At 34.7% G+C, this 17,320-nt stretch overlaps 1 protein-coding gene across 1 annotated transcript; it reads right to left on the bottom strand.

Annotated features, from left to right (window-relative positions):
- Positions 1–287: 287 nt before the first annotated feature.
- Positions 288–3,849, bottom strand: LOC145013946 (methyltransferase C9orf114 protein). Its single transcript, XM_078972300.1, has 11 exons — positions 3,504–3,849; positions 3,229–3,276; positions 2,696–2,863; positions 2,542–2,608; positions 2,365–2,429; positions 1,588–1,663; positions 1,293–1,411; positions 1,079–1,158; positions 820–889; positions 613–690; positions 288–508 (listed from the first exon to the last, which is right to left on the bottom strand). Exons 1-11 carry the CDS (start codon positions 3,723–3,725, stop codon positions 440–442), a joined length of 1,062 nt encoding a protein of 353 aa, XP_078828426.1. The 5' UTR covers positions 3,726–3,849; the 3' UTR covers positions 288–439.
- Between the last annotated feature and the right edge of the window lie 13,471 nt (positions 3,850–17,320).

Genomic DNA, 17,320 nt, shown 5'->3' with positions numbered 1-17,320 from the left:
AATTATCCTATCAGAAAAGATATAGTTACTTTAAAAAAATGCAATTTGCAGAAAACAGCTACATAATTTCTAATTTTTTTTTTTTACCAATAGACAATATTCTCTAAATTTTATCCATAATAAGAATATAATTATCATTTTTACCAATTATAGCAACTTTTATCTTGGAGAATGGTAGCCAGTTACTAATTTAAGGGTTTTTTTTTCTTGCTTATGTGAGCTTGCAATACAAATACCAAATCAGCATCCAAACAAAAATAGGTTTTAAAGAAAATAAAATCACAAGCTAAAAAATCAAATATATTGCCTCAAACATCTATGAATATTAGTTAAACCATTAAGAAAAATGTTTGACAACTAAACCTGGAAAACAAAATGATTAGAAAACATGGCAAATAGTCCAAGATGAACAACCGAAACGGGTCAATCCTTAACCATGTTATTTAGAACTGTTTAATACACGATCAATTGGTTCTTGGAAATATTGAAGAGAAATGAAGAGCGCTTCCTGTTGGCATCAACACAATCAATGAATAAATTCTCAAAAAAATAACGCTTGAGAAAGAATTAAGAAATTGTCTTAATTTATTTAGCAAGAAAGACCATACATACCTCTGTTCGTATTGTTCTACTTCCTTGATGTGGACATATGTTGAGATACGTACTAAATACCTCCCGTGGATCTTTTCCCTGAAATAATTCCAATTATAGAAAAATGAAAATTGTTTCATATAGTTGTGTATGGAATATTTCTCAAAGTAGGATGTTGATGCTATAATGGAATAAAAATAGTAGAAATGTTAGAAGGAATGTTGAAACCTTGAGGTTTTTGTCTTCTTCAATGCACTCTTCCAATCCAGCAAGTCCACCAAAAGCAATCAGTAGATGCCTGCAGTGCAGATCAAATATTAATAGATCAGTTTTATTTCCACATAACATTAACCACTGTCTGCAACTAAGAGTTTTAAGGGAATAATCATCTTGTCTAACTAATCATGGTATGGTAATTGGTAGGTTTAGAAAAAAAATAAATAAATAAATAAATGAAAGAGCAGCAGAGTTGTACAACAAACAATACCTAAAAGATGGTAGCTCAAGCTCTGACGATTTCACAATATGACCATGCTCTGAGGTGCCAATAAGATAATCATACCCACCCTGCAAAACATAATTTACATAAGATGAAACAAAAACCAACAACATTTTTTTCTATTCTACTTTGAAAATTGAAAAATAATAATAATAATAATAATACAGTGCCATGAATGATAGGGCAAAATATCTATACCTACCTTATACGGGCATTGTTTAAGTACTGAACTGATGTTGGGAGCATATCTGACTTTATAGCCCCAATACATTCCTGCTTCTTCCCTAGGCTTCCACCATGACACAACCTCATGTGCCTCATCTACAAAACCAGATATTATATTTGGATTCTTTTTTAGATTGTAAAGTGTTTTTGGAATTAGTGTAGGACAGGTTTTTTAGTGAAAATATCCTAATATTATTATACTATTATGTGTTTAAACTTTATATATATATATATATATATATATATATATATATATATATATATATTTATACCATCCAGTTGTCGATTGGTTCCCATGGCTACAGTAACTCTTCTTCCAGGCTCAACTGCTTCATCAATCACCACATTCTGCAGGGAATCAAATCAAATATTAAATATAATAATATATAATGATAATGATTGAAAACACTTAAAGGTCTTCATTCAAAAATCAAAACCTAAAGGTCTATTCAATTACAAGTACAACATGATAATTTGACTTTTAGTCCTATTTTCTCTTAATTTATCAAGTAATATCTATCTAACTTTATATTCTTACGTAGAACAGCATCTCTTCACATTTCATGCTTAGACCCTTTTAATTGTCCCACAAAACAGAAAAAATGTCACTTGAGAAAACTACATTAAAGATGGTCGCATCACAATTTGTAAAAGTTACTCCAATTCACACTTTAATATATATATATATATATATATATATATATATATATATATATATATATATATATATATAATGACATTTCAAGCTAGCTTTAGAGATGAATTGGAGGGATAAGACAACTGGACACAAGGCGTCTACTCCTTTCATAATTTAACCAAATATTTATTTATATGCACAAGGTTAATTAGGGTCTCTAGTAGTCTAAATCAGCCTCTAAATGGCTTGACTATTATTAGGCATGGGTAAACTCTACACTGCATCAGTAGGTAGGTTATTATGTTTACAACTAAAATACACTGATAATAATAATATGATCAATTTAATTATCTATCATTGACATCAGATGCATGTAACACAAGTAGTATAACATGCAGATAGATATTCATACCTTACTAAGCCCCACATCCACAAGAGTGGTGGCAGAAGTTGGAGGTTGTAGCGCGAGTGTGACACCTATCAAGTGATGAGTTAAGATTTAGTAATTACAATGACAATGAATGATTAAATCAGGATAATGCATTTAAAATGATATGTTTATGTTTATATGTAAGAGGGAGAAAACAACCTTCTCTGTATGGAGCCCATTCATGCTTTCGAAGATGATGTGGGGCATCAAGCGGTGGCAGCAGACCCTACAAAAGGTCAAAAAAAAATAATAATAATAAATAACTGCTGCTGCTGCTGCTGTACACAATATTACATGCAATTTGAAAATGTACCACGAATCTTAAGCTGTTATGCTTGGGGAAAAGAGCTTTTCTCAGATATTGTGGTGTTTCCAGATACTTCAAGATCCTTATTAGGAAAGCAGTACCACTCTCATTTTCATCACAAGCATCCTCAGCTATCACATTGGATGATTCGCTTTGGTTATCAAACACAACCACCTATAAACACAAAGCCAAATACACCACTAAATCATTATATCATTAATGATGATTAAACAAACATAAATGTTTTCCATCCATCTAGAATTCAATAGTAGAATTCACAGAATTCCTAGGTCCCATGTGTTTTTATAGTTTTTTGAAAGAAAATAACAGAGCTAGAACACAGTATTCCTACCTTTTGTTGTTGATCATGAAACTACTCACTCTATCCCTTCTAGTTAATGATGGAAGGCTTGTTCTTGTTGTAATATAAATAGTAGAATGTCAACCCAGAATCTAGTGGTGGAACAACCCTATTGACTGACTACTTATTCTACAATCATAATCAAGTACTCAAAAGAAAACGTAACTAAGAATTAAACCTCATCAATTCTGAAAATAGTGGCAGCACGGGCAATTTGGCCAGCAAGCTGCAAACAAAGAGAAAAATGGCAACTGAAATTTAGTGCAGGAATCATACCAAGATATCACTGAGAGCCCATTAAACTGAAAAACTATCACCCACAAAATAGACAGTGAAGAGTTTTAGTTTCTTTCACTGTGACAAATTATCAAGCAGTTGATGTGCACAACTCTTATTCCTTTGTAATTTTAAATTAAACCAGTTTCAAGGGCTACAACAAAAATCCTTTATTACCCGAGTAGCGAGCTCGAATGATTGAGTGTTATCGATGATAGAGCCAGGTAGGGCGATGCTGACAGTAGGCCTACTGATATCATCGTCATCTACAAACACTTTCTTCTGCTCTTTGTCTCTTGTCTTGTTCTTTTTCTTCTTTTTTGTTTCATGAGAGCCGCCATTGCCGTGGTTGAGTACTTGAGGTTCGGCCTCCACTTCGTCTCTCTTCTTTTTAGCCATTATTATGCAAAGATCGTGTATGTAGAGAACTTGTCTTTTACTTTGGGTAGAAAGGGCGACGAGGCGAGCCTGCTGCCAAAGTTTCTAATTTTTATGGCAATCAATTTGTTCGGGCAAACATGAGAATTCTTGACCTTGCACACATGTGTTTTAAGGTTTAGGTAATTAGGTTTGAAATTAAAAGAGCAACCGCAAAGCTTATGTGTTTTACGGTTTATGTGTTTGGGAAATCTATATAAAAATTCTTTTTATTTATATGTTTTTACTTTTATTTTTATTTAAACATTCAAAAAGATAAACACTTACGAAAGAATCGAAGAATTTCATATATACTATTATTAAACATCATAGTATCGTATTTACCCCTATAAACTCTAAATATCGTATTTACCCTTTTTAATATTTTAAAATATCAGATTTGCCTAAATTTAGTGTTTAAACAATTTTTATTATTTAATAATCCTTATTGTATTTTAAAGTCATTAAAAATAGAAAAAATCACTAATCTGATCATAATACATGTGACATCCCCATTTTTATGGCCAGAACAGACCGATTTTGTTTATGTTTTATAAAAATCAAAGTATCTCTTTTAATAAAAACGTTGCGGAATTTGTTCCCAGAAAAACATGATAAATATTTATTAAAGCATTTCCGAATAAATTTATTTTTATTCATTTAAAAACATTTGGGATGATATCGTCAATACAGAAACATAAGCATAAACAGAACTTACATTCATTTACACTAGTGATCTATATCTCATTAATCTCTCAGTGTAATGTAACTTCACCTCGTCATCTGTGACACAAGTAAATTGAGTAGGTCAGGTTGGAAAACCTGGTGAGTACATAAGGTTTTCAACTCACAATAATATAATTATTATGTTTAATCATCAAACAATTAACCCAAGTATCCATCCCCATTTATCTTCTTTATTCCTAAGTACCTTCCCTAAGAATTTATCCTAAGGATCGTCTCCTACATCATATTTACCTCTCATCTCCTTACATCGCATTTCATTATATGTTTGTTCCTAAGGACTCTCCCTAAGGATCATCGTCTACATCGCATAGACAGTATTGATTCAGGGATTACTCCCTCAATACGTGCCCAACAAGGGTTAGGGCATCATCGCATGAATACATAGTTACAACATGTCACACCCCCAAACCAAGGATGGCGGAAACGTCCGGGGGTGGAGGACTTCATGTAGAGTATCACAACAATGACTACAATAGTGCTCAAAGTAAATGCAACCATCACATCACATGTTTACATGATTCACATCAATTACATTATGATACAAAATGAACTGTTTGACGATTTATCGTCCCATCCTCAAAACGTTGTTGATTTCCTGTTTTCACTGAATTCCTGAGAATACAAGTAGTTTTGAAAACTGTCAACACAAAGGTTGGTGAGTTCATAAGAGATTTCGTCAGAAAAATAAACCGTTTTCCTTGTAAAAGCGTTAGAATATGTATCCAGAAAAGCCGATATTTTCTTTAAAATCTGTGTAATGTAGTCTTATGACAGAAGACCAAAATGTATAAGTAACCTTTCTTACTAATAGAAAATGTTATGTGTTTAAATGGACATGGACGCGTTTGAATTAAATGAAATTTCCATATGTTCTCATGTTTGTTAATACTTTATGTATATGTAGTCCTAAATCCGAGGACCGAGAAAGAACAAGTATTGACTATACTTAAAGGTATACATGTGGTTTCAAATGATGTGTAGTCACAACTACCAAAACCAAAAGTGTACAGTAATATCTGTACTCATTGAGATAAAAAGTGATTTTAAATCGACATAAAACTCATTTAGGTTTTATAAATAAAATCCCGTAAACTTTATGGATTGTTATATCCTTATGTGAGTCGCTATAATCATACTAGGACTATGTGAACCTGCCACGACGTTTCTCAGGCGTCGCGAAAACTGAAATGACATTTGTCACCCGTAGACCTGCAGGTCCCACTGTAGCTAGCAGCAAGGTGTGGGGTGTCAAACCCAATATAGATCTATATACAAGTATCACGTTCTCCCTCCAGGAGATTCTGATTATAACTACCAGGAATTATATCCCGCACTCGGACGTACGGGGAGAGAATGTCTCACAATATAGGTTAACAAGTTTACGTGAAATGTGTGTGAATATAAATCTTTTTTGTATGAACGTACCCTTTTTGTACGAGTGTGTTGTGTGATGTATCATAAACTATACCTATTATAGTTTATCTAAAACGTTTGTAATATGTAAGAACTCTTTTATGGAAATGCATAAATGTTATGAATCCATTAAACTATACTTTTTATAGTTTATTATACGTGTTCTAAAATGAATGTATAATATTTATTACGAATGACTTAGTTTCAGTTCATGATGATAAACTAACAAAGAAACACATTCAATAATTAGAACTTATGATTATACACTTTGCTCAACATAATACAAAGTGTTATGATATTTATATGTTGTTGGCTAACTTTAGCCATTCTGCACTGTTTTGTAAAAATCATAGAAAATCATACGATCCGTAAATTCTGAGAGTTCAAAAAATGTGTCTAGTTTACTTCTAATTTTTATCACGATTTTTAATGACCTCCAACTTGGGTGAAAAAGTCCAAAATCACAGACTGGTCCGGATTGTTGTTTGAAATGATAGGCAGTTTTGTAAAAATCACCATAAATTGTAGAAAAATCGTATGGAGATGTGCAAGTAGTCATTTTAAAGCTAAAAACTTGAACTATTTGCACCTTGTACAGTTTTGAAAACAAAAATGTTTAAGATGCCCAAAACAGTCCGTGAATGGAGTTGAACTTTTCTGATGAAGGCTGTTAGAAAATTTTAGTTATGTTCTTGGTGTTTTAACTTGTATTCCCCCCTTAAAAACTTGAGAAAACATGAAAATGTAGGGGTATGAACTCACCTTAAATGATTTCAGTAGATGATTGTTGAAGAATAGAAGTGTTTAACTCAATAACACTTGGAGATGCCTTGAAGATTTTCGAGAATCTAACATCATAGTTATGGAGTTTGTGTAAGAAATCAATGATTTGAGTAGAATGAAGTGAAATAATCATAAGGAAGATGAATTATACTTACTAATAGTGGAAGAACACTTGAAAATCAGCCTTGAATCTCGAAATTGGTGTAGAAAAAGTTTGAGAGAAAAGTGGTGTTTGATACTTAGTGAAATGAGAGCAAATGAGAGAAATGAGGAGAGAGGTGTTTCATTCCAGCTCTAAAAACGTGGGAATGAGTGGAAATTGAGTGTAAGGGACATTGAAGTGACCTAGGTAAGGTGGGGAGGTATGACTGGTCATAGAGTGGGTGTGGGGTGGTTGCTTGTGGCATAAGTTAAGGCAAAGTCAACACTCCACCTTAAATAAATCCCCCGTTAGATCTTTATTATTTAGATAATGATTTTCATCAAAAATATGTTTAAATTATGAATATTTAGGGTTTATTATGTTAAAATATAATTTCTGGAGAAAATCCCGCTTTAAAATCACGAAAAACGGGCTTAAAATGTTAAAAATATCAAAAAAAAAAAAAAAGGGCTAAAAGTGACAATATTCCGAATTCTGGCCGAGTTTCAGCTTTCTGATGTTGAAACCGAGAGGAGAGAGGGTAGAAACCGAGAGGGGAGAAGAGAGAGAGCAGGAACCGAGAGGGGAGAAGAGAGACCGAGAGAAGAGGAGAGACAGAGACCGAGAGAAGAGAAGAGAGAGCAGAGAGGCGGGAGGCGAACAGAAGCAGAGAAGCGACGGAGAGCGAGAACCGAAGAGAGACAGAAACCGAGAGGGGAAGAGAGACAGAGACCGAGAGGCGAGGCCGAGAGGGAGGAGCAGAGACCGAGAGGCTTCTCTCCTTACTTTCGGTCCGAGAGGCTTCTCTTCCTAAGAAGGGTTTCGGTTCCTAAAGCCTATTTTACTTGTTTTCACTCCGTTTTGAGCCGTTTTTGACCCGGTTAAGGGTCGGAATGACCCGAATGATTCCAAAAAGTTACGGGAACTTTTGAGAGAGATTTCACATACTTGGAGAGATTTGGGAGAGATTTGACATTCTTGGAGAGATTCCTCATACAAATAGATATTTGAGAGAGATTTCACATACTTGGAGAGATTTGGGAGAGATTTGACATTCTTGGAGAGATTCCTCATACAAAGAGATATTTGAGAGAGATTTCACATACTTGGAGAGATTTATGAGAGATTTGACATTCTTGGAGAGATTTCTCACACAAAGAGATATTTGAGAGAGATTTCACATACTTGGAGAGATTTGACATTTTTGGAGAGATTTCTCATACAAAGAGATGTTTGAGAGATGTTTCACATACTTGGAGAGATTTGGGAGAGATTCTTGATAAGAAGAGATAGAGTGAAAACGATTGAGAGAGGTTTCATGTGTGTCATTTGTGAGTGTCCGACTTCGCAATGCAAGGTTCGTAAACCCTATTAAGCCTTGTTTAAGGGTCTTACACACTCCCGATGAGTATGCAACATTGTTTTATCAGTTTGGGCTCGCCACGTACCACAGTTTAAGGTTAAGGATATCTAGATGTTCGCACTTTTTGCTTTATGATCTCTCATTAGAATAGAGAGTTGTGTAGAAGTTTCATAATGTAAATTCTAGTACCCACGGGCAAATTGAGTCAAACGGTTTGACTTGCTGACTTTAGTTGACTTTGACTTGACCGAAATTTGACGGTTGTCACACAACATCGACTGAACTCGTAATTCATAGTAAGGGGTTAGAGTATCATCGCATGAATACGTAGTTACAACATCGCCTGAAATCGTAATTCAACACTTACAGGTTATGGGCCTGCTGGTGTTTCTACGGGGTTGTCTAAAATAGTCTGTGGTCGCAATCTATACTCTGGTAGATGACTACATCGCCACATTACCGGTTAAGGTTATGGTATCTCCTTGCATCCTACATCACCAATTCATCATCATCTATTTACCTAATTATCATCACCTTTCTATCATCACCTATCTCTCATCATTTTATTTCATCACACACCAACTATTTCATCTACCCATGTTTCATCCGCAACATATTTGTAGATATAAAATAAATATATCGTTTAAATCTTCTAAAACATGTATAAATCGTTCATCCAGCATAGACAACAAGCATTCAAATAATATGCACACATAGCACATAATTTATATAAAATACTTCATATCTATGTGTAAGATGAAAGTAAGTATGCACTCACTTGAAAAGGTGGTGATTCCGAACTCAGACAGCGGTTCACTTCTTAAAAATAATTTCCTTCGACGAAACCTAATATTATTACAACTAGAGTTTAGTCTATTATTCGCCGAGACTAATTAATAGTCTAGCAATTATTACTATTATATAAGCGTTAAACAATACTTATATAACCCATAATAATAGCCCAAGTACTTATTATAAGTTCTTAATAACGTTACTATAATTAAATAAAAGCTATATTAAAAATAGCGTAGGCGTAGCTCACTTACAGCGTTTGCTTGGAGTAACGTTCCCGAGCCGAAAAGCTCTTCTTCTAGGAGTCGTCGAGCACTTTGGGGCTTCCGCCTCATGCTAGGGAGGTTCTCTAGGGGGGTATTCGGGACTAGAGAGAGGTTCTAGAGACAGAGTAAAGAGAAGAAAGAATGGGAAATGTGTGAAGAAAATAAGGGTGGGAGATGTTCTATTTATAGAGTGAAATATGGCTGAACTTGGTGCCACATGTCACCATCTGGTGCCACGTCACCCATTTTCGCACAACACACTTCCGACTTCTAAAATCCGTAACTTTCACATAAAAGCTCCGTTTTTACGTTCTTTATATCCACAAGTAGGTAAAAATAAAAATCTACAACTTTCATTTTGACTCCGTCGGCTAATTCTCGACCGATCATAAATTTAACAGTACGAGAAGATTAGACTGTTAAATGACCGCGAAAAATTCATAACTCCTTCATACAGACTCCGTTTTCATCTGTATTTTTACCTTTAAGTTCATATTAATGAGATATTCAACTCTCATTTAGGTCGTGTAAGCCAAAAACCGCTCGAACTAAAATTTGAGTTTCGGGTCGTGCACTGCTAAGCCAAATCTTAGAAAAATCATAACTTCCTCATACGAAGTCAGATTTGGGCATTCTTTTTATGGACGCTCTCAGGTTAACATATTCTATGACTTTCATTTATATCACTAAGGCTAAAAGTCACTCTATCATAAATTCACTATTTACATCTCCCTGGTATTATGCCGGTTCCGTCGCGAAACTTCGACGGGTCATAACTTCTTCGTTATAACTCGGATTTCGGTGCTCTTTATATGTACGGAACCCTTGAGACATATTCTACAACTTGGTTAAGATTATTTATTCTAAATAATCTTTTGTCGAAAAGTCATTTTCGACCCCTATTATCTCTAAATTGACTAGCCCGGATCTACGGGCGTTACAATACCATTGTCTTCTAAATCACAGAAGACATTTTCATGCGACTTCGACTTGACGATCAACATAACAACAAATTTTCGCTGTCTTTTCTTTTCTGCCTCCTCCTCATCTAATATGTGTTGCAATCGACAGGTAAGTTTATTGTTTTATTTATTAATGGAATATTCATTCATGATTAGAAGTAGTCTTTTTTTTGCCTTCTTCTTGCCAAGTCTTTGTTGTAGTCAAGTTTATTTTTTTATTTGTTAATTGAATTTTCAATTCATGATTACAAGTATGGATGGCTTCAAATTTTTTTGAGGATGAGTGATCAGAATGAATTTGGAGTCGACTACAATTAGCAAAATATTTGTTTGTTTTCTTTGTCAATTAAAAATTGAATGTTTGATTACAGCTAATGAACTAATATGCAATTTATTGGTTCAGCATTGTTAAGTTTAGATCAACATTATGATATCAACATTGTTCGTGTGGTCTTCTACTACTCATTGTATAATCTTCATCTGATTACGACATCAAGGCAAAATCAAAGATGGAGAAAGGGCAAGAAGGAAGACAACAAAATTAAACTTTTGCCTTCAAAGGTAAGCCTAAACGAAGGGCTTATATGGAAAGGGAATTGTGAAATTAACACAGTGGTTTCAAGAATTCAACATTCTAGACACGTAAGTATTGATTTTGTTTCCAAAAAGAGAGGGGCATAAGGAAATGAAATAATTACCTGATTCTTATCAACAGTTGCAAGAAGGAACTAATAGCAATTGAAGGAAGGGACAAGAGGCAAAAGAAGAGGCCGTCGAGAAGTGAGCGTACATCGATGATCATGAGGAAGACGGTTCGAGGAAGATAACCAAAGCATAAAACCTAAAAGGTTTTGGTTTAGATAATGTCACACCCCAAAACTGAGAACAGCGGAAACGTTCTGGGGTGAAGGACGTCATGTAATGTATCACAACAATGTAAAGTAGTAAACAAGCAACAACATCATCCATTACATTAATAGTATGATTTTAATTACAAGTGTGTTCTTTCATATCATAAGACAACATAATGAATGTTCAAAATAAAAGACGAGTCTTGACTGATCCATCTTCACAAAACCTGGTCGTTGTACCTGTCTATTTGTGACCTAAGAATACAAGTTATTTTGAAAGCGAGTATCAGCCAAAAAGCTGGTAAATTCATAAGTATTTATGTGTCTTTGTCTTATAAAAATTGTAAAGGAAAGACTTGTAAATGTTTGAAGAAAAATTTGTATAAGTATGAAAATGTTTGTAAGTAATTGTAAACGTTTGAAAACCCTAGAAAAATCTCATATTTTCCTACTAGTATAAAAAGTAGTCTTCTACCAAGACCTAACTGTTTTAAAAGTAGTCTTCTACCAAGACCCGACTGTTTTGAAAGTAGCCTTCTACCAAGACCCGACTGTATGACTATTATTATTCAATTCTAATCTACCTCATCGATTATGTGAATATGACATATAGTAAAGGTATTAATAATATATTAACTGGAGTTTTATCCTTTTGTAATTGTTGTATATACAGTGTAAGTACTGTAGTATTTGTAATAAGTGACTACTTTTATACTAATTTGCCTTAATTGAGGGTTAAGGCATAATGTGATGGATATATCCCATACTAAACGCTCCCCTGTCAAGAGATTTTGGGAATCAAACGTGACCCCTGCATGATTGCAAGCCGTGAACATCCACATTATTATGATAATGTATACCCAATATAACTATCACAATGCATTAGTGATTCATTGGTATAGTTAGATCCTATAATTGTTCCATGCTATAGCACCTTGTTATGTATGTTCTGTTATCGTGTATTGTAATCGTATTTATGTAAGTGTATCTATGTAAACGTATTCATGTAAGTGTATCTATGTAAACGTATTCATGTAACATGTAATGTATTAGTATAGACTCATGAATGAACTGACTCTTGTGTGATTCCTTGTACTTGGAATGGTAAGTAGTATCTCCTAACTATACATATTATAGTTACTAGTAATGTACGTGTATAGCTGAAAGTATGCCTTTGCTACCCAAAGGTACTGAACTGACTGAGGGAACTTTTATGTCTATATATGTATACATGATATATAACTAATATTTAGACGACATTTGGACGAGCAACCGATGCCCTAAGGCCACATCCCAACAAGGAAAAGGAAATAAAGCGAGCTAACCGTCCTAAGTCCTTTAAACGTTATTTATATAACTATACATATATAGGCATGCATTTGAAAATATAAAAGCATAAGAGAAGTTTTGCAAAACCTTTGAAAAGTTTAATACTAAGAAACGATGTCCTGATGTCATCTTATAAAATGATTTGAAAGTATTTTGTTTGATAAGACAGTTTAAGTATAAGGAAAACCTTTCTTTGAAACACATTTGTAACAGAGTTTGAAAGGAAACATACATTATGTAAAGCAGTTTGATAAAGAGTTTTAAACATGTAAAAACGTTTAAGAAAGTCACTTGAAGAAATTTGTTTGGTAAAACAGTTAACATATAGTAAATCCATTTGCATGCTAGTTATTAATCACATGTGATTGGCATAATAACTAGCATGATTCAACTTGTATTCCACCCCCCCCCCCCCACCAAAGCATTTATAAACATTTACAAAACATTTAAAAGGTTAATTAAGGGGTATGAACTCACCTGCAGTGAGTGGATCGGATGGAAGTGTCGGACAAGTGCTTGATGTCAAGTGAAGACTTAGACACACACAATGATCCTAATAACATATGAAGACACACACACACACACACACACACACACATATATATATATATATATAATCAGTGATTACAACACTAATTAGACATGTATAAACATCCTAATTTGAGGAAAACACTTTGGTCAAAGTGTTAGGAGGCCATTGGGTTGCAACAAAGGAGTGTGAGGCCTTATAAGGGAGTTTATGGTCAACAGACCATACCTTAAGGAGTTTACGGCCCAAATGAGTTTACTCCTAGCTGTAAACTCTCAATTGGGTCACCAATGAGGCTCAAAGTTATTGTGACTTAAGTGGTTAAGTGTTACAAGGCTTAAACAAGAGGTTGGGTGGGTTTAAGGTCCAAGAATGGCCTTGTATGGAGTTTACGGCCTGGGGAACACTTCCCCATGATTTTACGACCGTAAACTCATGGTATGAAGTACCAAATCGTGTATTGAAGTCCCTAGTTCAATGGTGTAAGGTTCTATGCTAAGTTCCAAGTCTTACTAAGGTGTTAGGGTGTCATTTGCACCCTTAAAAGGGGTTTACGACCCAAGAATATGTATTGGCCGTAAACTCCTTGAATCATGTGTTTCCTTATGTTTTCTAAGCCCTAAACATGTTAAACCTAGTGTGTAATGTGCTAGAAAAAATGTACTTATGATTTAGGAGCTTGAATGGTCGTTTTTGGCCAAGAACACTAGTGTGTGTTCTTAGTGTTCTTGGTGAAACTTGAAGATCTACAAAATGGAATGATTTCACGGATGAAATCATGTAAGATTACTAGTTCATGTAAGATATCAACTAGTTAGGACAATAAACTTACGAAATTTGAAGATTGGGGATGAAGATCGGGATGATAGTTGAGAGGATTTCAGCCAAAGGAAAAGGGAGGAATGAAAAAATGGCCAAGACTTTTCCTTATAGGAGGATTTTACGACCCACATGGAGTTTACGGCCGTAAACTCCCATGTGGTGGCCGTGAATGTTTTAGACTTGTTCTTTGAGCTATAGATTCAACAAATAAACCCCGACACTTATCCATTAAGTGTACAAGGCTCAGAACTTGTCACAACTGGAAATTTTGTGTCATGTAATCCATACACTCAAACTAATGTGAATCAAAAACTTCAATCAAATACATTATACAAGTACTACAAATAGTCATCAAACAATTGGAAGACCCTAGAAGTTCTTGTTAAGTCCATTTTGGACTAGAACTTCCTTATTGGATCCAAATGGACCAATAAACTTCCAATTGGACTATCATGGGCTTAGGACCCTAATTGGGCTCTAATTGGACCCACATTCGTTTATTTCAATATTTTGGGCTAGGTAGAACCTAGAATTAAATAAATCACAAGCTTTGATCCATAATTTAACCTAACCTAGCTTAATGAAGCATAAAAATCACAATTTTATTTTATAAGGCCAATAAATACCCTAAACTACCTCTAATGTTGGGCTTAGGGGCAAAAAGCCCAATTTTTCCTTCTTCCCTTCCTCATTCTCGGCCCAAGGCCAAAATCCAAGAAGATGAGGAAGAGTTGACTATTTGCTTGCCACCTCACTATTACCCATAGGACTTCCATGCATTATTTCCCATTCTTCCATGCAAATCACTTCAAGATCACATCTCTTCTTCTCTCCTCTCTCATTCTCGGCCGAACACCCACTCACACACACCAAAACTCTCTCAAAATCCTCTCTAGAACACTCAAGAACATCTCTCCCTCTCCACTCAAAAATCTCGAGTTCTAGGTAGCCTTCAAGAGGAAATCTCCACAAAATTCTTCATCTAAGGTAAGATATTGCATGGATCTATGATTCAAATTCTTTTTGTTATCAAAATCCTTTCCTAAACTATGCAAAAATCGTGATCTTGCACCCTAGAACCATCTCAAACTCGAGATCCACCAAGGAAAGGTGCTAAGGCCAAAAATCATCAAGTTTTCTTCCATCTTTTCTTCCAAAAACCGAAACAACACCCAAGGTGAGTTTCATATCCCCTTATTTTCGATTTTTATGAGTTTTTATGGGGGAGAATACAAGAAAATGTGAAGATCCATCATTATGTGTATGTTGTGGTTGATTTCTATGCTTACATGTATGTTTTGTATGATTTTATTGATAGATCTAGGGTGATATGCTAAAAACCGAGACATATATTTTATCATAGCACAAAATAGACTATCACATGCAAAGTATACTAAGAAAATGGCTAAATAGCTTAACACCACTTAACTTGGGCTAAAAACTCATTTTTTTGACAAGAAATGTTGAAAATACAAAGTTGAAGGGCCTAATATGAAACATTTCGAAATCTGATGGGTGAGATGAACCAAAACAGTTTACATAATGTATTTTTCTGAAAATATACTATTTAGAGGGTTAAAAACATAAATTCCAAGCTTATTGGGCTAAATATGACATTTTCGGCCCAATAAGGCCCAATATGCGAAATTTTCTAAATTGGAGGACCAAAACTGCATTTTTCTGTAAAACAGTGGGCTATAAGTGTTCCATATGCTTTTCAAAGGTTTAAAATGCTTTCCAAATTTAAAAGGGACCAAAATTGTAAAATTTTTCCAAATTGGGTCAAAAATGTAAAAGTTGCGAAAAATAGGGGCTATAACCGAGAAAACTGAAGTTTCAAGGGCTTAAACTGTATTCTATGATAAGTTTGCTGGAAAAATACTTATGTCAATAATTTTTGGTATAAAAATGTCAAGAAAATTGATTTAAGGACCAAACCGGAAAGTTTTTAAATACAGGGGTAAAAAGAGTAAATTCTTCAATTAAGGAGGGGCTGAAAACAGAAAATCTTCAAGGCTAGTTAATATATGCAATTTGACCAATTGATGGTAACACGCTTGTCGACGAAATACAATATACTACAATACCAAAAGTCGTTGTCAAACGAATTGGTTCGGTCTCGAACCAATAAAAATCCAAAATCACTAACACAACGAAGCTACGACATTTCGATTCATAACCATAACGATTACGATTACATGCGAGTGTGCACAGACGTCTACGCACCATCTTTGGGCCCCAAAAGTGTAAAATCTTGTCTGTTGAGCCTAGCTAGCCCAACGACCTGATCTTAAGGCCCGAAGGTCTCTCTCTCTCTTACGAAGTGTTGGGTTTTACCGACCCTACATGACGTAACAGGACTTTCAATGGCAATATGTTGCTGGTCCCCAAGGGTCCTTCAGTGCTGCTAGTAAAGTCTGTAACTCACGATTGCGAGTTGGGCTTCGGGCCCTTCGCAATTGCATTTGGTCTCGGACGACGCGGGGAAACCCTGAAGGTTTCGTACCTTTTTCCTTCCCTCCGGTCGTGGGACTTAACAAGTCCGGGAGGATCGAGTCGCGTGAAGATTTACGAGTGACGCCTATAAGGATCGCTTGTAAGGTTGTTGACTTGTCGTTTTCACTAACGCTTGTCCCAACACTTCACCACCCTCTGTACCCTCGATGCCTCCGGAATACAACGATACAACGATAGGAAAACGTCGGGTTTTCCTAGGATTTCAATAACGATTACAAATTTCCGATCGAACTTCACAACCCTTACGCTTACATCTATAGAATTCAAACAAGCATACTCATGGATCATCACTTATTATTTTTACACTAATCAATTTCTAGAAAATATCGGATTTTCTAAAGGTTTTCAAACAACACATCGGATTTCAAACTCTACTTATGAACTCACCAACATTTCATATGTTGACGTTTTTCAAAATACTTGTATTCTCAGGTAACAGATAAAGTGAAGGTGATTTGTACTCGCTGACGTTTTGCTATGATTTAAGTAATACCAAACAGTTATTTCTTTGAATGTAATTTTTGGAACAATGTAATGTATGTAAACGTTACCAGTTGTATCAATTCCAAATGTTGGTGATGTATAATGTTATGTTTCATATATATGCATTGTAATGGTATTCAATGAGTCACGATAGCCCCCGGACGTTTCCGCCGTCTGGTTCGGGGGTGTGACAGAACTCTCAAACAGACTCCAAATTGTGTTAAATGATAGTAGGAATGAGTTTGACTTTCAATGAAGTGTTAGACTGAACTTGATGGAAAACTTCGGGTTGTCACAGAAAAGAAGGGTATTACCGTCCATATAGACGTTTTCTTTAGTCACAATGATTTTAAAATGTAAAAAATACATTATTAAATAATAAAAAAATTTAACAAAATAGATTTGGACAAATATGATATTTTAAAACATTAAGAAGGACAAATACGATATTTAATGTTTAGGATGAATAAATACGATATTATGACGTTTAATAAGGATATATACGAAATTCTCCCTAAAAGGATATATGTACCTGGTTAGTATCGATTTTAAAGGTTAAATTACAACAAAAAAAAAAA

Source organism: Lactuca saligna, chromosome 9 (genome assembly GCF_052625555.1).
Source record: "Lactuca saligna cultivar CGN05327 chromosome 9, ASM5262555v1, whole genome shotgun sequence".
NCBI classification, from domain to species: domain Eukaryota; kingdom Viridiplantae; phylum Streptophyta; class Magnoliopsida; order Asterales; family Asteraceae; genus Lactuca; species Lactuca saligna.
This window is presented reverse-complemented; position numbering and strand designations above follow the sequence as displayed.